Source organism: Panthera tigris, chromosome B1 (assembly GCF_018350195.1).
Source record: "Panthera tigris isolate Pti1 chromosome B1, P.tigris_Pti1_mat1.1, whole genome shotgun sequence".
Taxonomy (NCBI): domain Eukaryota; kingdom Metazoa; phylum Chordata; class Mammalia; order Carnivora; family Felidae; genus Panthera; species Panthera tigris.
Genome location: NC_056663.1, coordinates 173,974,274 through 173,996,261, shown reverse-complemented (window position 1 = coordinate 173,996,261; position 21,988 = coordinate 173,974,274). Strand labels below are relative to the sequence as shown.

Genomic DNA, 21,988 nt, shown 5'->3' with positions numbered 1-21,988 from the left:
GCGTATAAGCAAACAAAAATATCCCTTGGCCACTGAGGATGGAGAAGTAGGTATCTTATTAATTGATAACTAAGCTAATCTTTTATCCTATAAATAATTGGAAAGTGTTAACCAGGAGGGTGACATGATCAAATTTCATTAGCGTATCATTGTGACAGGGTATAAGAATAACTATGAAAGAGATGAGTTTAGCAACAGTAAAATAGAGGGCTAACGAAATAGTCCATGGGAGAGGTGGCCTGATATTAAGACCATGGTGGTAAGGATGGCAGGCAGAGAACAGAGTCAGAGAGCAATTTAGGATTGGGGACCAACTGGACTTGGTGGTAGAGTGAATTTGTGTGGGGATTGGGAGGTAGCAGGACATTCAGAGAAAGTTGCGGGGAGGGTGGTGCTTCCTAGGGTGCCTCCTAGGACACCAGTTTGAGTGATGGTCCTGTGATACAACATAGAGTTTCACTGACTTTAGTATGGAATTGCGTTCAAACTTGCATTTCATTTCCGTTCCCCCTGATATTGCCCTAAACAATAGATGGTTGTTACTTCCTTTTTGAAGGCTTACCACCAGCTCCCTTTACTGCTCTACATCACACCCTGGCAGGGTGGTTTTCTCAAAGACAAATGTGGTTTTATCAGTCTTATACATAGCATATAAAGCCCTTCACAAATCACCACAACTTACCCTTCAACCCCTTCATATTACATTTACTCAAGTGACATTTTTTCTCCAATGCCACTTAAAGACTCATTTCTTTTACACATTATGGTCTTAACTACCTCAGAGGCTCTTCCCACAGCTGCCCTTGGGACAGCACTGACTCCACACTTAGCTCTAAGATCATCTCTTTAGAAGAAGCACAGTTAGGTAGTGGGCCTCCTCGGGGCTGGAGGCATAACTCGCTTAATTTTGTAAACACATCTGGTAAGCATTCAATAATGTTTTGTCGAACTATTTAACGAATAAGTGAACGCATTTATTAAATAAATGAACGCTGGGGAAATTGATAAGACAAATGAAGGAGCCTTAACAGCTGACAAAAGCTTTACCTGTTTCCTTTCCCAGCTAACAGTTAACATTTAGCAAAAGCCTGTGTCATGCCCTCAAAGGAATGACTAATATGGGGATTTTACAGCTGTGGTCAGACCTGGAAGATGTTTGTGGCTATCCAGGCCTTTCCCGGTAACATTCGTATCACTCTTTCTGGTAGAAAGTCTACTCCTATCTATAAGCCAAAAAAGAAAAAAAAGAAACAAAAAAAAAAAAAAAAAAGAAAAAGAAAGAAAGAAAGAAAGAAGAGAAAAGAAAAGAAAAAGAGAAAAAGCAAAACAAAAAATCATCAGGAAGTTAGAAAACAAATTCGAAATTGGATATTAGAATCTAATTCTAGAATCTTGAAATCAGAACACACTAGAGAAAAATAATGCTCAGAGTTGAACAGGCACTTTGACAGGTCTTGAGGATTGACCAAAACTCTCTGGGATTGTAATTTAAAAGTGGAATAATAGAGAGAGGAGGTAGAACTTCATAAAAGTGTTAACAGTGCTGTGTATGTTTGACTTGTTCGGCTGCTTTTAAAATGAAGTGTCTCCCACGTAGCTGCATTTATAGATCAAAGGCGTCTGCTTTTGCCAGAATTGCTTGGAATAGTGGGCAAAGTTTTAAGCATATTAAGAGTAGTTACCATTTACCCAGTGTTTGCTATGTTCCAGGCATATTTGAAGTGCTCTGTATATTTTGTGTCACTAAAACCTCACTGTAGTTAGGGTACAGGTACCGCTTTGCCTATTGGTAGATACAAAAAATGAACACGGAAACATTAATTTCTAAATTATATTTATCCGTTCCAGACTGATTTTGACAACTTTTCTTTATTGACTCAATGTATATACTACATATATCTTCTGAATTATCCAGAACCTTTCTCAGTCTATCTGTAGCCATCTCTGAAAGCCTCTTCCTTCTATCTGTCCAAGCTCCTTAAATCAGTTGGGGTTTCCTGAATTGGTCTTTCTGGTGATCAGGGTCCTGAAGCTGTCTCCTTTTGTGACTGACTCCTTCAAAGGCTGAGAGATATTTAATCTCTTCCTCTTGACAAAGCCACAATCAAATTAAAGCCTTAAAAAGAGCCATTTTCCAAGGAGCAATTGAAAAAAAAAAATAATGAAAATAAAACATAAGCTTGGCTGCAAGCAAAATATGCATGGTTTTAGGACTAAGAAAGACCGGAGCTTAAACAAAGGTACGGATTCGGGTTTCTTCTGGGATTGGTAGTGGTCTGATTTCATTTTGAAAAAACTTAATTTCTAGATTTATCTCTAAGTTAGACCGCTCTTGGTCAGCTCTTCTTGTTCTGATCTCGGTTCTTTCTCTCTCTTTCTCTCTTTCACTTTAATCTTACTTCTCTGTGGGTTTATGCTGGTCTTCAGATTTCTCTACATAAAGGCACTTCCTTTTATTGTGTGGGCCAAGCACTCTGCCTAAGCTTTCAGGAAGTTCTACACTGACTGTGCTGTTACAACAATATCAAGATGAAAACAGCAAGAGGCTATGTATTGGCTGATATTGGTGTCTTTTAATTTATTTATTTTAAAAGCCTGTGTAGAGAATATTTTGAGGGTATCGGAGTTATAAATCATCATCAAAAAGCAAGGGGCGGGGATTTTCAAAAGCACACAAAAATAGAGAAAATAATAATGAATTTACATCGACCCATCATCTTCTGCCATTCTTGTTTCCTCTAATATCCCTGGGTTTTTTTCTTTTTTGGTTTTTTTTTTTTTTTTTTTTGGATATTTTAAAGCAAATCACAGATACTATGTCACTTTACTTGTAAATAACTCTCTCTGTTTCCTAAGAGGTAAGGACTTAAAAAAAGACCACAATACCATTGCTACCCCCAACAATATTAGCAATTCTTACTTGATTTTCTCTTTTTATAATTTTCTCTTTTTATAGTTAATTTGTTCAAAAACAAGGTTCAAGAAATGTCCACACATTGCATTTGTCTGTGTCTCTGCCACAATTGGTTGAATTTTCAGCGTAGCTCGTGTGCTTGATTTCAAGCTACCCTCCCAGCATACTTTGCGGGTAGGAACCATCGTCTCTGTCTCAGAGAGTGTAGTAAGCGAATTTCAATGACTTGCCTCAACTTGCACGACCTCACAGGGCCAGAGGCTGTGTCAGGACCCACTTCAAAGTCATTCCCGTTTCATGTAGTCCCATGTCCCTTTTTCCCTGAGCAAGCCAGATCCTTGCTTACATTACATCTGCCACTTTTATTACGATGTCATGCTGCCTCTCATACCCTCTGCCCCTTCAGGGTGTTTGGCAATTCCAGACTTTTCAAAGAGCCAGACTGGCTGTACCTTTTGTCGAAACTAAGTTTTGGAATAGAGCAGCCATAGACTATGATGGCGGTTTCCTTTGCTATTTGGAATTTTTCAGAAGCAGATTTTCTCTGTCAACTTGGTGTTAAATGCGCAGTCACTTCTGAACAGCTCAAAAAGGTCTTCTGTTTAACTCACGGGTGACATCAGTTCACAGAACCTCCTTTCCAGAGCAGAGATCATCACTGTCCGTTTAATATGATGAAGGCTCCAGCTTTCTCTGGCTTAGGTCATGAGTTCACATTCCTTGCTTTTTGTTGGTGATTTATAACTCAGATACCCTCCAAATATCCTCTACAGTTTTAAAAGAACAAAAATACATTACATATATGTTTATAGCAAAAGATGGTTCCTAGCAAATAAAAGGGAGTGTTCAGTTATACTGCTTTTTTCTAAATTTTGGAATTGGAAGAACTTTTCTTTTTGAAGGACGATAACATACCAACTTGAATAAAATGGATTCACATGGTGAGAGAGTTATTCTCTTTCTAATCCTTTCCCTGATCTTCTGAGTAGATCTCAGGTTAGTGTTAGCATATTTTCACATCTCTCTAACACAAAATCTCCCCTGTTAACAAGCAGAGAATAATTCTTAGGCTCAGAAATCTTGGCTGGCAACAGAATTCAACAATATTGTTTAATTGTATTCATTTTTAAGATTTTCATGTGGTTATTTAAGTGAAATGTTTTTTCCACTTATGATTCAAATACGGGTTCCTTTTAAAACTGTATTTTGTAGGTTGGGTGCTTGGGTGGCTCAGTTAGTTAAGTGTCCAACTTCAGCTCAGGTCATGATCTCGCAGTTTGTGGGTTCAAGCCCCACATTGGGCTCTGTGATGACAGCTCAGAGCCTGGAGCCTGCTTTGGATTCTGTGTCTCCCTCTCTCTCTGCCCCTTCTCTGCTTATACTTGCTCTCTCTCTCAAAAATAAGTAAATGAACATTTTTTAAAAACTGTATTTTGTAGGTTAAAAGCAGTACTTCTACAGAAAAAAATTAAGTAATGACAGCTATTGTTTTGAGCACTTATTACATACAATGTCCTGCTTTAAGTTACCTGATAGAACCCAGGGTTTTCAGGGTGCCTGCCTGGCTCAGTCAGTAGAGTGTATGATTCTTCATCTTGGGGTTGTGAGTTTCGGCCCCATGATGACTGTAGAGATTACTTAAAATAAATAAAATAAAATAAAAAAGAATTCAATGTTTCTGTCAATGACACTACGAAGCAGGTCCTATTATCATGTTGTAAGTGAGGAAAGCGAGGCACGAAGGAATACTTCCAGATCACAAGTTTAATAAGTAGAAGGGTTAGGAGCTGAGCAGAGCTCTTTCCCTTCACCTAATACTGGCTCCCAGTCTGGAGCAGTAAAGTGGATATATATAAATGGTGAGTGTAACACAAGAAGTACTAGAATCGTTCAGAGAACATCTTGCCTTACAACCTTCACGTTCCATACACGTTTTAACTTACAGGCTAAAAATAAATGACCTGTATTCTTACAAATGTTATTTTACATATGATATCCAACTCTTAGTGTGTACATTTTTGGTCAAACTATTTTACCTCTCTACACCTCAGTTTTCTCATTGTAAAGTACCTCATTGTAGTTGTACCTAACAACTACCTCACAAGGTTATGGATATAGCAGACTATACCAAGGTCATATGATATACTTTACATGGCTGCGGTAATTACCGGTACATGATAAATAGCACAAAATAGTAGCTGATATCATTATCTGGAGGCAATAGTATTTACTGTTTGGGTTAGGGCTTTCGACAGACCCAGGTTTTAAGACCATGTTACCTCAGAGAAGTGACATCTGTGAAATGGGGATGACAGTTATTGAAATTCTTGTCATGCGTTTGGAATGAAATGATAATAGTTACCTGTTTAGCCCAATTCCTCTTACATTGCTTTGGATCTCTAGCATTCCTTTTCGGTTCTTTCTCAGAAATTCCATCTCTCTGCTTATATTCCCCATCTGTTCTTACATGCTGTTCACTTTTTCCATTAGAGCCCTTAGCACATTACTCCAAGTTTTCTAAACTTTTTGGCTTGATAATTCTAACATCCTTGACGTATCTGGGTCTGGCTCTGACACTTTTGTTTCCTCAATTTGTGGTTTTGCCTTTTAGTAGATCTTATCATTTTTTCTTGATAAGTGATCCTGATGTACTGGGTAAAAGGAACTACTTTAAATAGGCCTTGAGTAATGTGATTGTAAGTGTGGGGGAGGGGAGCTGTTCAATAGTCTTATGATGAGGTCTCAGTGTTCAATGAGCCTGCACCTCTGTCTATGAACTTCACATGTGCCTCTTAGCCCACTTCCTAACTTCCCCAGCCTGTGGAACAGGATGGCTACAGGGGGTTGGAGTTGAGTAGTTCCCTTCCCCCATGGAAAGTGTTAGAGGGACCAGGGAGGCAAACCATAAGAGACTCCAAAATACAGAGAACAAACTGAGGGGTGCTGGAGGGGTGTTGGGTGGAGGGATGGGCTAAATGGGTGATGGGCATTAAGGAGGGTACTTGTCGGGATGGGCGCTGGATGTTATATGTAATGATGAATCACTAAATTCTACTCCTGAAATGAAACTAAATAAATAAATTAAAATTAAAAATTAAAACAATAAAGTTAAAAAAAAAAAAAGTTAGAGGGACCTAGATTTGGGTATTTCCCTTCTCCAGGGTCAGTTAGGCTCTAATAAAACCCCAGCAGATCAGGCTCTGGTTATACAGTTTCTACTAAGGATAGACATTGTTAAGAAGAACAGAAGTCTCTGGTATGTTTCAGAGCGGTTCATTTCCCCCTATCCCTGCTGGAAGTAAGGGGGATTTCTCTTAGCTTTCACCATGAGAACCTGGCTGAGCTCCTGGAGGTAAAATTCATAAAAGTGTGTCAGTCTCCCTTGACTGGGTCCCTGTGAAGTTTTTAACTCTTAAATTTGTTCACATTAAGCCTCCAGCAATTTGTCAAGTATAGTTCAGGCTTCCTTACCTGGCACTGATCTAGAGGCAGTTTCTACCGATGGGTTTTTCTCTGGTAAGTTGTAACATTCTGTACTCAGCTGTCAGTCTCTTCAGGTATGGGGACAGAGGTTCGTCCTGTGACCTCACTTGTCTGATGGATCTAAAAAGAGTTGTTGATTTTTTAGTTTGTTCAGCGTTTTTTATGTGTTAGGACAGAGTGGCAACTTCCAGCGTCTTACATGACTGATTGGAAACTGGAAGTTTAGCCCAGTTCTTTACACCAGTACATCCTTGCTCAACCCTGGTATTAGCTCCGATTTGATTTGTAATAATGTTGGACCCATAACTGCGGCACAAAGTTTTTTGCTAACGTTAATCTTTTGTACCAGATTACTTCTTTGATCAATATTCTATCTAAGTTATTTACAAAGCAAAGCCATTAAGAACTTTATAGAAGTTGTACATTATAAAGGTTGAGAATATACAGTTTACTATTATGATGCAATAAAGGAACTCAAGTTAAGCAAATGGCAGTAATTAGTTACAGAGACCTCTATGCAAGATAAATACAGAGTAAGAGTAGGCAGTGAAAACCAGTACTCAGTTATATTATCTCAAAGGCTTCTGATAAAATCTGTGCTAAAGATACACAAAAACATTCTAATTATATATACTTCCTTGATCTATACTTTCACTTGCATATCTTCTAACTACAAAATAAATGACCAATTTACCAGAAACGTCTGCAATATGTGTATGGGGGTGGGAAGGGTGTGGAGGTTAAGGCTGGATGGAGGAGTTGTTGCCACAAGATGTCATGATAATTAACCAGTGAAAGTCTCTTTATGCAAAAGTGTCTTAGAGTAAATAAAAAATAATATCAGCATGGCATTTTTGTTTGTTTGTCATATTTCACTGACTCACATTGATCTGCGGTGCTTGGTGGCATCCACAGGAGATGGAGCTTCAAATGTCAGAAAGTTTTCACATTACTTTACATAAGAACTCATTCTACCATAGGGACCCTCCTCCCACCCTCCAAACTAGCAGACAGGTAGAAATTAAAGAGAAAATCTCTACCTCTTATTTCTTTTTTTCCTACCTCTTATTATTTCTATATCTTCCCAATAGCAATGGTATTATTGTGGGTGCCCTTACCATTGGCACCACAATTTAAATAGGATACAATTTAAAATAGGATATTGCTATAGGATTCAAAGATACCGTCATATTATGTCACAGTTTCCACCTAGCACTTCAAAATATGTGTGAAATAGTGGGAAGAATCCATAGTTGTTCTGACTACCCCCCCTTTTAAAATTTCACATTAAGTTTTGTGGATTATTGTGGTGATCCCTGTAGGAATTTCCCCCCAGTGTCCTTACTGAATGAACTTCCTAATTTGATGCAAGTTTGTCCTAGGCTGGGAAGTGGGTGCACAGTGGTGACTTAAGTTATCAAACAAATCAGTCCTAAAGCCAATCCAACATGGCAGTTGTTTGCTCTGCATTGTCTGTCACTCTGCTTTTCATGCACACGTTTCTAGAGTGAGGTTAACTTAGTGAACACGACCACCATCCTAAGCATCCTGAAAGCACAATATAATGAGGGTGAATCCTGGCCAAGATTGAAACATTATGCTTCTTTCTAAGTCCTGTCAAAGACTAGATGGGCAGCAGTGGCTGAGCCCAGATTGGCTGTGAGACCACAGGGAAAGGGATGGTCTCCAGTGTTTTTATGTCATGGTAACACTCAGATCAAGTCTTGCTATACAAAAAGCTATAACACTCAGATCAAGTGTTACAAGTATGGATCAAGTATACACAAAAAAGCTATACTTACAGGATTAGTTTTAGTTACAAATGGATTTTTGGGCAATCATCTCTGTATTGGAATTTTGGAGGTATATAAAGCCTCTCTGCATCCAAAATGGGTCTCTAGTTCTGCCAAGAGAGGTCTGACAAAAACAAGTAACTTTTGTGTCCCACTATGTTCAAGGAACCCAGCCAAGCTATTCCATTTTATTTCAACTAAAGTTTATTATTTTATTTCACTTAAAATTCATTATAAACCTAAGAAATAGATAAGATAATGACAATAAATTTAAAGTTTAGGAAACTAAGGCATGGATTAACTCTCAGGAGCCAACAATTACCGAGGTTGTCTAGTCTCACCTGAGAGCTCGTGTGCTAGAGCAGCCTCGTATTAGGGAAAGAAAGCACCAGCTTTAGAGTTAATCACAGCTGGGTTCAGCCCTCCACTCACTCTCTGTGAGATCTCAGCCGTGAGACCTCAACCACTCTGGAGTCTTTGTTATCCTCACAGATCACAGAGGAAACCAGTAAGAGCTCCTTCATTTTCCTCACAGTGCTTTTGGAAAAGATAGATCAGATAATCAAGAAGAAAAGAATTTGTAAATAACTTTGAAGCAGACTCAATTCTGAGAGTTTCAGCCTTGCCTGATAAATGGGTACTGAGGGCTTACCAGCCCAGAAGATTGTTTATGTGAGTGTTGAGGTAATTTCTGGGTAAGAAATTGACCTTGTTCATTGGGTCTGAAGTAATGAAGTAAATGAGATATGACTTGATAGAATTCTATTTGCAGGGGTCAGGGTAAATTTGCCTAAAACCACACATACATCTTCATATAAGGTTGGCCCTTGAACAATATGGGAATTAGGGGTGCTGCCCCCTGCACAGTTGAGAATCCACATGAAACTTTTTTTAAAAATGTTTGTGTATTTATTTTGAGTGAGAGAGATGAGAGAGAGAGAGAGAGAGCGCCCATGCAAGCAGGGGAGGGGCAGAGAGAGAGGGAGAGAGAGAGAGAGCCACGCAGATTCTATGCTATCAGCACAGAGCCCAACATGGAGCTTGATCCCACAGAACTTTGAGATCATGACTTGAGCCAAAATCAAGAATCAGATGCTTAACCAACCGTGCCACCTAGGTGCCCCAAACTTAACTACTAATAGCCCACTGTTGATCAGAAGCCTTACTGATAATATAAACAGTAGATTAACACATATTTTGTATGCAATATATATTACATAATGTATTCTTACAATAAAGAGAGCTAGGGAAAGGCAAATGTTATTAAGAAAATACATTTTCCGAAGAGAAAATACATTTACTATGCTGTGCTATATTTATCGAAAAAGTCCATGTACAAATGGACCCATGGAATTCAAACCTGCATTGTTCAAGGGTCAACTGTATATTAATTATATAAATATATTTTATTAAATACATATAAATATATGTTAGATACTCTATGTTAAATACATAGCATATTGATATATATTTAAAGCATCAGATGTTATCAGAATGGAGTGCTGTAGCTATTAGTGAAATCTCTTTCTCATGTCAGCCCCTTGGATTCAAGATTGTGTCCTAAAGGGAAAGGTTTTAATTTAAAAACAGAAGACCCATTTCACTGACCTCTGTGACACATCGGGGCACAATCAACATCACTCTACTGTCATGTAACACGATGGGGAGGGGACCACTTTCTTCATCCTATCACATTTTACCACACGACGTACGTACCAGGAGGGGGCAGGGTGGCCACTAGTGGAGAATTGCTTTGCTTAGGAGAAAACGAGGGAAAACCATGAGCTGCATATGGAGCAAATTGGGATCCGGCAGAACAATGGCAGGATAGCAGTAGAAAAAACCCGTGGTCACCACTGATGTCCAACAATGTGCCCCTATGATACCTCCGGAGCACAAGTGCAATATGGGTAGAAGCCATCATGGCACACTACATGGTAGGCCCAGGAAGGGAAACAGTGATGCCTGTAAGAGCAACATGGATGGGCTACATTGCCTGACATTGTGGGGTTACTAGGACAACACTGTAGCTACCAAGAGAGTAAAGCCTATGGGACTGCCAGAAATACTTAGAGTGGCCTGTGTCAGAAGCTAGAGTTTCTGGATGAGGAGATGGGCACCAGAGCTAAGTCATCTGTGTGACACCTGCAAGGTAATTTATGAATTAGAAATTATTATTCTTGCTGCCTTCTTATAGTGTTCTGTAGGTAAGAAACAATCAGAATTTCACTTTGGTCCTGATACGATATGAGAAATCTTCATCACTTTTTGGATAAAGGTAGTTCTTTCATTCTTCTGGGAATCCATTAGGATATATTTGGGGGACAAGTTGATAAGTGATGTAGGTCCTACTTGATAGTGTTTTTCTAAGTGCAGCCACCATACTTTAGTGTCAGAAACACCCAGTTCACTTGTTACAAATATGGCCTTATCTGAGACAAATTGAATCAAGCTGTATACTTACTTCTTTTTGCCTTTTTCTTCAGAGTAATTTTCATGAACACTAAGGTTTGAGAACTATTGCTTTATTTTCTCAGTGAGAAGATAAATCTCCTAGCTGAGAGAGTGGAAATTAGGGGAGAAGTAGAGGTCTTGCAAAGACTGGTAAAAGTTTGAAGTATCCTCTGTAGGGAACACTGGATAAATCTTCAGGGATACATAAAAACGTGGCGGAGCAGCCCTGGTCCCAGCTGAAGCTGCAGACCTTACATTTAAGATGATAATAATCCTCATGGATTGTCCGCAAAGCGTCTTCATGGTTATCATGTATTTATTGAGGGCATAGTGTGGCAACCATTTGGTAAATATGAGCATTGATATAAAAGAGGATACAGAAAAGTATATAATAGTTTCTATGAGCAGCGTGTCCATGAAGAGGTATTAAAAATGATTGAAGAAGACAATTGAGGTGATATAAACCTTATTTAATACTTCATGAAGTAGACAGTCTCAGAGAACTACAAAATGGGGTGGAAGGCAAGAAGCTTTTATAGGATGAATAAAAAACAAGGAGAAACAAATGGAAAATATCTGATTGGCTGGAGCCATGGGGTCAATCTTGTTTAAGGTAAGAGGCCCAGAGTTGGCTTGATCTTTGGGGATTGGCTAGCTGGATATAGTGCATTTCTGGTCAAGCAGAACATTTATAGGGACACAAAAGTTATCTCAGTTTTGGTTTTCTGACATAGTAGTTTCTGACCCTGGGAAGAAGCACCTCCATCAAGGGTCTAAAAATGTATTTAAACAGAGGCACAAGTCATGTCTTGAAAGAGGCCCCAACATGCAGAGCTCGGATTGACAGCGAAGTCTCCATTTTGTTGACGCTTCTCTACTCACATTGATACTATAGTTCTTGAGTAGCAAGAAAAATGCAACCGTTGGTCATCATCAAACTGTCAGAACCAGAGAGAGTGGATGTGCTGGAGTCTAAGGAAGATGTCAAGCAATTTCTGCTTCCAGTCATCAGCAAGATGCAAGAGCCTATTACATCTTGCACTAGAGTGCAGTGGAGAGCTTATGTGCAGAGTTAGTTGTGGAAAATGGGCAGTCTACTCATCCGAATAAAAAAACAACTGAAGGCCTCAGAGGAAAGCACTCTGAATCATCTTTAGAATCCAAATGATGGAGTTGAGGATTGAGTGACTAAACGATGCAAAGGCCAAAGATAAGGCCAAGGAGATTCTAAAGATGGCAGTGAGGTGTTGATCAACCTAGTTAGTCTGTGTTAAGGTGCTTTGCTCTTTCTTGTGTGACTGAATAGCTTCCTGGAATTTTGGGTCTGTGTGTAACACATGATACTTAGAATTGGATTTCTCCAGCTCTGGAGGTGCTGAAGGAGCTACATTATTTCTAGAAGCCAACTCCATGAAACGACTGCTAAAAAAGCTGAACAAGGGACCAGACTTCAGCTGGGGGTGTGAATGGGGCTGATATGGCTAGGATGGATGGCTCAGACGAAGGAGCAGAAGATAGTATTATCGATAATTTGAGACTTAAAATTCTGTGTGAGGCCAAAGAAGGAGAGATGTGTTTTGTCCAAAATTTTAGTTTCATGTGACTCACTAACTGAGGTAACTGGTCAGTTTGTTTGGATAGCCTGACTCAGCTTTCTTTGAGATAGAAACTGGAATAGAACATAAGGTCTTGGTATTCTCTACAAGTTGATGGAATACCCTGGTGCATTTTTGGGGATTCTGGGCCTCAAATGAAAGAAGTATTTATAAAGACCCTTGAAGGGTTGGGGGAAAAAGTGAGGACTGTCTACATTGGACCCTACAATGGAGAGGGAATAGGTATCTTCAAGGTTCCATAAGTAGTCCAGCCATAAGTTAATTTATGGAGCAGATGACAAATATTTGGGGTCGAAACCCTACCATGAAGGGAAAAAACTGTTGCCCTGTTAATAAAACTATTCATTTTCTTGAAAAAGAAAAAGGATACAATAAGTATTGAAAGCCTCATTGGGGAGGGAAAACAGGCATTTATGAATGGCATTAACAACACCACAAGATAATATTAAGTTAAAAGATATATTGAGTAATAGTGTGTAAATTCTCCAATAAGAAACCAGGCACTAGAGTAGCTGATAAAATAGGTGGCATTTGGTGCCTTAAAAATATGGTAGGATTTGTAGGAGATCATTCAAGTCAAGAGAAGATATCATCACATAAACAGTTTATACTACCCCATGCATGCAATACCATTTACAGCACTGTGAAGAATTAATATAGGAACAAGATACCTTATTGGTTCCCAAAGACATTACAATCTAACAAACAGAGCCCAGACTGATCATGGCAAGTTCTTGGAGTGGTGAAAAGCACAATGAAGGGAAACTTTTGAAGGTGCTATGGGAAATAATGTGGGGTAAAATAATAAACAAACAAATAAATAAATGGTATGCTTCGTTTCAAGAGTTAGTAACAGGGTTGTATTTAGGCAACATGGAAAGAATAGTCAGCAACTGAGTCTTAACAACAGTGGCCTATAAAACTAGACCTAACACCCATTTCAGGTGTGAATACTTTTCTTTGGTTCCAAAAAAATTTTAACCACTTTTAATTTCATGAGGCCTGTGCTTCACCTAGCAGTATAAATAAGACACATCTGTATATATTTGAGTTACTAATAATTTTACATTGATGGCTTTGAGAAGTTCATAGGGAAGGGAAAAGTGCTACCCACACCCGACTACACCCTTTTACAAGGTAGATGTGTACTAGGGAGAGCTTGGGAGACAGGTTTAGATTTTGCCAACCATCTTCCTGAGCAGTGACAAGTTGAAGATGGCATTTAAGAAATTGCATTCAGCAAAATAAAATACACAATATTAACATATATAGCAACCCTTCCTTTAGCAAATAGTAAAACCTGAGAAAATGCAACAGAATGACACCTGTGGATTGGAACAGGGAAGAGAGAAAAGTAGGAAAAAATTAGAGCCACTGCCACCAAGGAAGGCATCCAGGGATCCACACGTAGATACTGGGGATCTGTGGGAGGGAACACTACGTGGGACAAGCAGAGACTCCCCTTTCAGCCGGGACCTGACCTTGAGCACCAGTGAGATTTGAAAGATGGTGAGCAAGGCAAAAATAGTGCAGAGACAAAAATCATGCAAACAAAAGAAAAAAAAAAAAAGGAAGGGAAATGGAGGGAAAGAGAAGGGAACACTAAAAATCCCTGATGAAGGGGCAGGGTGGGAGACCCAGCATAGTGCCTTCAAGTGTCCAAGAGTCCGAGATTTCCATGCTGCTACAATCCACTCTTTCTAAGGTTGAGCCCCAAAAGAAGGACTTGGCTTGAATTTTCACGTATGGGAAAATAATACATATATTTAAACACTAGAATCACTCTCAGTGCATCATGATGCTATGAGACATTTCTGAAGAAAGAAGGACAGGGGTAGGAGGTCATTATTTATACAAAGAAAAAACAGTATCTCTTGTCCCAGGCTCAATGCAGGCCATATGCCCTTTGATGGGAAAGAGAATCTGTTTCACTATTTAAATTGCTATTTCTCAATTTTTTTTGAGAGGTTTAAGCATATAGTTGATGTTTCACAAGTTATGTCTGCTTATTTTGCAATTCGGTAGTATTAGTATACTTGAACTTTTGCTGTTCTTATATTTCCTAATATCCTCCCATTAAAACTTAAATTTTTTTTAATGTTTATTTATTTTTTTTTGGGGGGGGGTGCAAGCAGGGAGGGCAGAGAGAGACAGAGACACCAAACATGAAGCAGGCTCCAGGCCCCGAGCTGTCAGCACAGAGTCTGACACGGGGCTCGAACCCACGAACCGCGAGATCATGACCTGAGCCAAAGTTGGAGGTTTAACCAACTGAGCCACCCAGGTGCCTCAAAACTTTTTTTAATGTTTATTTATTTTTGAGAGGGGGGAGGGGCAGACACAGAGAGAGACGTAGAATCCCAAGCAGGTTCCAGGCTCTGCTCCATCAGCAACAGAGTCCGACACGGGTCTCCAACACACGAACCGTGAGATCATGACCTGAGCCAACGTTGGACGCTTAACTGACTGAACCACTCAGGCACCCCTCCCATTAAGACTTCTTAAAGGAAAATGTATACACATGTTTATATGATGTATGTGACAAGAATACTCAGAAAATGTGACATTCACATTTAATCCACTTGTATTGAAATCTTCCTGTGAACCAGTGTGCGACGTGTTAGCATAACACACTTAGATTACCCTTGTATCATTGCTGTGAAGTAAGCGCTTTAAAAAAAGTTTTTATTTTGAAGATATGTGAGGATTGCCTTTGACCAGGCACTTGGCAATTCAGTAGTTTAGAGAGGAAAATATTCAAATGTAAGAAAAATTTCAACTCTTACATTAAATGGTAGAGGCATTTGCCTTGAGCGCGTTCTTACAGGAGTGAGGCATTTATAGCTAATGACATTTTCACAATAAAAATTGATGGCATTAAATATCGTATGAATACATCGTCATTAAAAATTAACTTTGATTACAGGTCTTAATTTTCTGAAATTCTGTAACATATTAGTGTGTATGCTTTTATACGTGTGTTATTTTGACCATTTGGACGGTATCAATGAGAAATACTAGCTTATCAACAACTTCATTGTTCATACCAGTACCTTAGGTAGGATCACTGAAATATTCTTTTAAAAAAAATTTTTTTTTTACATTTATTTATTTTTGAGAAACAGAGAGAGAGCATGAGCAGGAGAGGGGCGGAGAGAGAGGAAGACACAGAACCTGAGGCAGGCTCCAGGCTCCAAGCTGTCAGCACAGAGCCTGACATGGGGCTCGAACTCACGGATAGTGAGATAATGACCTGAGCTGAAGTCGGACACTTAACCAACTAAGCCACCCAGGCGCCCCTGAAATATTCTTTACAGTGAACGCATGCAAAACTTGTTTCCATTGTAAATCACTACGGTAGCAGTTTCTGTCATGAATGCTTGTGCATGTATGTAAATCTATGTCAGGTTTTACAGACCACCTTCTAAAAACCTACATGAAACTTGGAAAATTATTTGTAGAAGGTATTTTTTCCTTCAGTATTATCTGTATGTTCCAAATAATTAAAAGGTAGTTAAACTTGCTCCTTGGAAAAAAGGTTTTTATTGCAAAAATTATGGATCCATAGGAAGTTGGAGAATACAGTACAGAGAAGCCTGGTTTTCCTCAGTGGTTACATTTTACATAACTATAGCACAATGTCAAAACCCAGAAGTTCACATTGATCCAGTGTGTGTGTACAGTTCTAGACACTGTTCTAGACACATTTTATCACATGTGTAGGTTGTGTAACCACTGCATTCAAGACACGGAACTATTTTCTCACCACAAAGATCTCCTTTGTGCAACCCCCTTTATGGTTGTCTTCCACCATCTGTAACTCCTGGCAATTGCTAATCTATTCTACATTCCTATAATTCTGTAATTTCAAAAATTTCATATAGATGGAATCATAGAATATGTGATCTTTCAAGACTGGAGTTTTTCACTCAGCATAATTCCCTGTGGTCCATGCAAGCTGTTGCCTGTATCAATGCTCTGTCCCTTTTATTATGGAATAGCATCCCGTAGTGTGGATGTGCCTTAGTCCATTTGACCGTTCACTACCGCAGAAACTTTTAGGTGTTTCCAGTTTGGGACTGACACAAATAAAGCTGCTCTGAACATTTGTAGACAGGTATTTGAGACTTTTTTTTTTTTTTTAATAAATCACCTTTCAGAGCTGAGATAGGAGAAGCAAATAAATTGTCCAGAGCACTGAGAAATTTTCCAAACCCAGGTGTTGTTACTTTATCTCCTGTGCTATTTCCATGATCCCCTGGTAACTGAGAACAAACCGTTCTGCAGACAGTGGAGAAAAGTAATGATTATATATTTGAATATTCTTGAAAAAAATGTTGGTTTTAGAATAATATCTGCTCAAAAACATGATTATTTTTAGCATCGTGTATGCACATTGATTCACTCATTCATTTACAAAAATTACTGTTTGAGTTCTCAGGCCCTGTGCTGAGTGCTGGGACAAGGTGCCTTCCCCATGAGGGCTTTTACAAAATACTGCATTTGTTGCACAGAGGTAGCTTGCTTTATGTTTGCTGCTTTTAAGAGTTTCAAATTTTATTTCATTATATTATATTATATTATATTATATTATATTAATTATATTATAATTTTATTTTTTAACAGCTTCAAATTTGAAACTGGAAAATATTTATTCAGAGTTAATGTGACTGCTATAATAATATTTAAATATATAGTTTTAAATTTGCTGAAAGATCTGGGTTAATATATTTTGCTTTATCATTGGAAAGCAATTCTGAGCATGCATGCCTAAATACAGAATCTATTTTTGCAAAGTGTGCAGTTCAGTACTCCTTTCAAACAGAGGTGAGGTTCAGATGGATTTTTACTTGTAGCTTGTTCACAAATTAATGATTTCTTCTGCTTATTCTGTGTTCCTTTCCTCCAATAGCATAAAAAATTAATCAGCCGTCCACAGAGTACCAAAAGAATTTCTACAGATCCTGTAGGTAAGAAATATTCGCTTTGTCCTCATTACAGTGGTGCTATTTTTCCTCTTATATTTTATATGTATATGAATCATTGTATACAAAAGGATAGAAGGAGTGACTTTGCACAAACAATCATAAACAACAAATAAATGAGTTTTCCTTTGGAAGTCATGTGCACATAAACCGTGTGCACAAAACATTCTTAAATGTGAATGTAATTAAAATGGTTAAAATCTACAAGAAATATGAACCTGCTAAGTATTATTTTACAAAGATACCTAGTAATTGCTTAGTTTGGTAAATAACTACAGTTTGTTCTGAAATGTTTTCTATTAAATTGTGAGTTAAGATGTGGTCACTTCAATTCTACATTTGAGGCCAGTAGATTTTAATTTTCCTTTACATTTATTTATTTTTGAGAGACATAGACAGAGCACAAGTTGGGGAGGGGCATAGAGAGGAGATACAATCTGAAGCAGGCTCCAGGCCCCGAGCTGTCAGCACAGAGCCCGACGTGGGGCTCGGGCTCACCAACCGTGAGATCATGACCTGAGCCGAAGTTGGACACTTAACCAACTGAGTCACTCAGGAGCCCCAAGGCCAGTAGATTTTAAAGAGAGGTATATTGGTATGAAACCACAAAAAGGAAAGAAACATCTAGGAGTTGATCATGGTTATGCATTATTCAGTTACATAACAGTGATAAAGGCTTCAGGGTAGAATTTAACATTTTTATTCTGCTTTAGGCTTTGAAACAATTCATTTTATAATGTTAATGGTCACTAAGGCAATACTTTATTGGCCTTCAAAACTTGAGTATCTTTCAACTACCTTGTGTCAGGCCCACGGCTGATGGCATAGCATTCCATTCAGGGGTCACCTTTGCGAATTTGTACAGAAAATGTGCAGGCTTTGCTGAATTACTTTAAAAGTGAGGATGGGCATACACCTTAGGGTTATGCACCATCTCAGAGGCAATAAAAACCGTTTTCAAAGAAAGAGCAGATGATGTGGCAAAAACAAAAGTAAACGTACCAAAGCCAAAACCAAGAAAACCCAACCACAAATCTAAAAAAGCAACAGTGGTAGATGAAAGCCTGGTAAGTTTAGTCGTGTTGCTAATGTTTGAAGAGTTTGATGCCCACAGAAAAGCGTTCCCTCTACTATTGTCAACAACCGCCAGAGACCACAAGGCTATAATCTTTCCTATGTGTACTAGGAAGTCCTAGGTTGCGACAGTGCGCCATCTCTCAAAACCAAGCTGCTGAGGGAAGGATGGCGGTAGATGAGGTTATAGCAGGCTAAAACTAGAAGTTTTAAATGCCAAGTTAAGAAGTTCAAGCAATAGGAGGAAGCTACGTGACACGTATTAACAAGAAATGGGTAAAATCAGATTAGACTTTGCAACCGTCTAGGAGTTGATGGAGGACTAAGGTGGGTCAGCACTGGTAGCAGGGATTTAGACTCCTGGTGCCTGCAATACTCCAGAAAAAGAGAGGTGGGACATGACTGAGATTGTCAGTAAGGCTGGTCAGGAGGGGAAATATGTGAGCTATATTTAGAGTTAGGACATGGGTGTGGGGGTTAAGAAATAGGCATTGAGAAATTTGAATAATGTTACATGTTTCAGCTTACTCAGCTGAGTGGTCATATTCACTAACAAGTGCACAGAGTGAAGAAGGATCAGGTGCAGACAGAAAAAGCCCAAAGCTGATTGTGACTTTAGAAATACGGAGCTCGGGTTGGCTGTGATATATACTGGTAAAGATAATTAGGAGATGAATCGTCCCAGGGTTTAGGGAAACAAAGCCAAGGATGAAGATATACCAGGGCTGGTATATTTCACATTAGAGGAAATGGTTATGAAAGTGAATGTTGATGAATTCATTCAGGGGAGAGGACAGAAAAAGAAAAGGCCAGATAGAGGAAGTAGTAATTCAGCAGAATCATGAGGAAGAGAGTCAACGAAAGGGAAAGAGAGGTGCGGAGAATGAGGGCAGGCCACGGAACCCGGGGGAGGGAGTGAAATGCTTTCTGGAAATCAGAGAAGGTGCAGACTGAGAATCGTTTGCTGTGAGATGTAATTAGGAGAGCACTAGGAAGACCAGAAAGAAAGGATTCCGCAGAGTTTTAACAGACGGGGAGAGGAAGGCCTACCCATGTAGCCTGAGTATATTGCATGAGGGAAGCAGAATGTTGGTTCTAAAGTGACAATGGAGAGTGAGGGTGCGTTGGCTCTGTTTCCTGAGTAGTTTTCACACCAAAGTGGCATGATTCATAGTGTGTTAAGTGCAGCGTATGTGAGTAGGTATCTACTCACAAAGGAATCGTTGAGTGAAAGGTACACATGCAGAATGCTTACTGACATCAGACCAGACAAGAGTTGGGATAGTAGTACGGGCTTGGGCTGGGGCACAGAGGCAGGAGGATAGGAGGACTTAGGGGTTTCACTGGGAGTGATAACTGGGAGTAACACAATGGAAAAAAAAAGATAACAACCAAACAATAGAAAAATGGAATCATGAGTTTAGGTGGTAGACCTAACCATCTTCCAGGATGTATTCAGAGGAGATGTTTGTGGTTCCAAATAGTTCAAAGGTCAGGGGAAATGTTGGCATAAAGGACCTTCTACAGAACTGCTTTTGGGATTGAATCTTGGGGAGTTTGTGTGTGTGTATAGTTGGGTGGTGATGAGAGGACTGTGTAGTGGGTATAATTTTTTTTTTAACTTTGTTTGCTTATTTATTTAGAGTGTGAGTAGAGGAGGGGCAGAGAAAGAGACGGGGAGAGAGAATCCCAAGCAGGCTTTTTCAGAGCAGAGCCCAATACCGGGCTCGATCTCCCAAACTGTGAGATCATGACTTGAGCCCAAATCAAGAGTCAGACACTTAACTGTCTGAACCTCCCAAGCGCCCCTCTGCTGGTATAAGTTATGTATCAGATCGGTACTAATTAAGAAAAATAGTTTTGAACCTAGAAGTATCCTTTAACATGGTGCTACTTACTCAAAGTATGGTTGGGGACCCCAGTGCCAGCATCACCTGGGAACTTGTTAAAAATGCCAAATTTTACCCCTACCCTAGTTTTACTTCATAAGAGTCTCTGGGGCAGTGCCTAAAATCCATCTCAACAAGCCCTCCTGGATCTCAGGGGAGTTAAAACCTGAGGAGCATTTCTAGTCCCCCTGAAATAGGTGATTCCCTCCGGGAGAAGACCCCCGAAATGGCAGGGATCCAAAGGCTTTCAACAGTGGGCCGGAGAGTTTCCAAATCTTTCCACTGTTCAGAGGCCAAAGCAGAGAGCCCTTAGACTTCCCATGCACAGGTGTGGATGGTTAGATAAACACATGGCCCGAGAAAGTGTCCTAACCCTGCGTGTCCCTGTGTGCCTGACAGAAGCCCTATGGGATAACTTGCTGTACTGGCTGGCAGAGGAACTCTCCGAAGAAAATGCCACCCGCCTCTCCTCCTCCCTCCCTCTTCGCCACAGCACCGTCCAGCTCATCAAACTGAAGACCCCTGGTGACCTCACAGAACAGATCCATGAACTTCTTTGCTTCTGGAAAAAATCACTCCCAAATTCCACCGATAAACTTCGCCTGCTGGCTCGTCATCTCCGCAAGATCGGCAGGAATGATCTTTCCGAAGAGCTCAGATTCAAGTGGGATAATAGGTGTTCCCTGAGCCACAGCACTGGTTTGATACAACCTAGTAAAGCCGGGTCACTCTTTCTTTTGCCCTAGAGAGGGGTCATGGTAGGTTTTAAGGCTTTTTCTGCCAACATTTTACTGGCGGTTTCCAAGTAAAGTTGTTTGAAAGGCGTCTTTTTGATAGCTGTGCTATTTGAGACAGGTGGAAAAGCACGAAGCAGATCATAAAAGGCGTTCTTGGGTTTGAGGGCTCCTCTGTGGTTCAGAGATATACATTCTGCAAGAATTATTGTCTTGAGTTCAGCCAAATTTAATAGCATTTGTGATAGAGCTTGCTCTGTTTACATGTTAACAGTTGAGGTCGTTTTCTAAGTGGAAAGGAAAGATAGGCTATACAGAACCCCCTTTTTTATCGTTATCTACATAAAAGTAAACTAGTTGTGCCAGACTCCAAGCAACAAATTCACATTATGCACATGCTGTAGAGCCTGCAGCTAACAACACAAAATAAACTGGGTTGCAGCGACCTGATGCTGATGATAGCAAATCAGTAAGAAAACAGAGAAGCTTGGAATAAATTAAAAATAGAATAACATCCACCATCCGCTGCCACCAACTTTTCTTTTCTTAAAAAGGTATCTTGAAATAGGGAAAATCTCGTGTTTTATTAGTAGTGAAATGAGGCAGTGCAGAGAACATGAAGTACCATTGGAAGAATTCAGGGCCTTTTTACCTTTGGAAAACAACCTACTCTTAGATCAGTTTTCACGGAAATCTTTTTTTTTTTTTTCATTTTTTTAAATGTTTATTTATTTTTGTGAGAGAGAGACAGAGAGAGCACGAGCGGGGGAAGGAGCAGAGAGAGAGGGAGACACAGAATCCGAAACAAGCTCCAGGTTCTGAACTGTTGGCACAGCGCCCGTCGCAGGGCTCGAACTCACAAACTGTGAGATCATGACCTGAGCCGAAGCTGGACGCTCAACTGACTAAGCCACCACCCAGGCGCCCCAGTTTTCACGGAAATCTTATTAAGTAAGCCCTTAAGTAAGACTCATCGTTAAAAAAAAAGCTGTAAAAAGCCACAAAACTAAAAGAAAAAAAAATAACAATTACCAAAGCCCCTCCAT

At 39.6% G+C, this 21,988-nt stretch overlaps 1 protein-coding gene across 1 annotated transcript in view; it reads left to right on the top strand.

Moving 5' to 3' along the window:
- Window positions 1–21,696, top strand: part of DTHD1 (death domain containing 1) — a 64,946-nt gene extending 43,250 nt beyond the window's left edge. Inside the window, 3 exon segments of the mRNA XM_007098918.3 lie at window positions 17,173–17,230; window positions 20,608–20,880; window positions 20,883–21,696. Of these exon segments, the coding sequence (XP_007098980.3) occupies window positions 17,173–17,230; window positions 20,608–20,880; window positions 20,883–20,923 (372 nt within the window). The 3' untranslated portion in view covers window positions 20,924–21,696.
- Window positions 21,697–21,988: the final 292 nt, after the last annotated feature.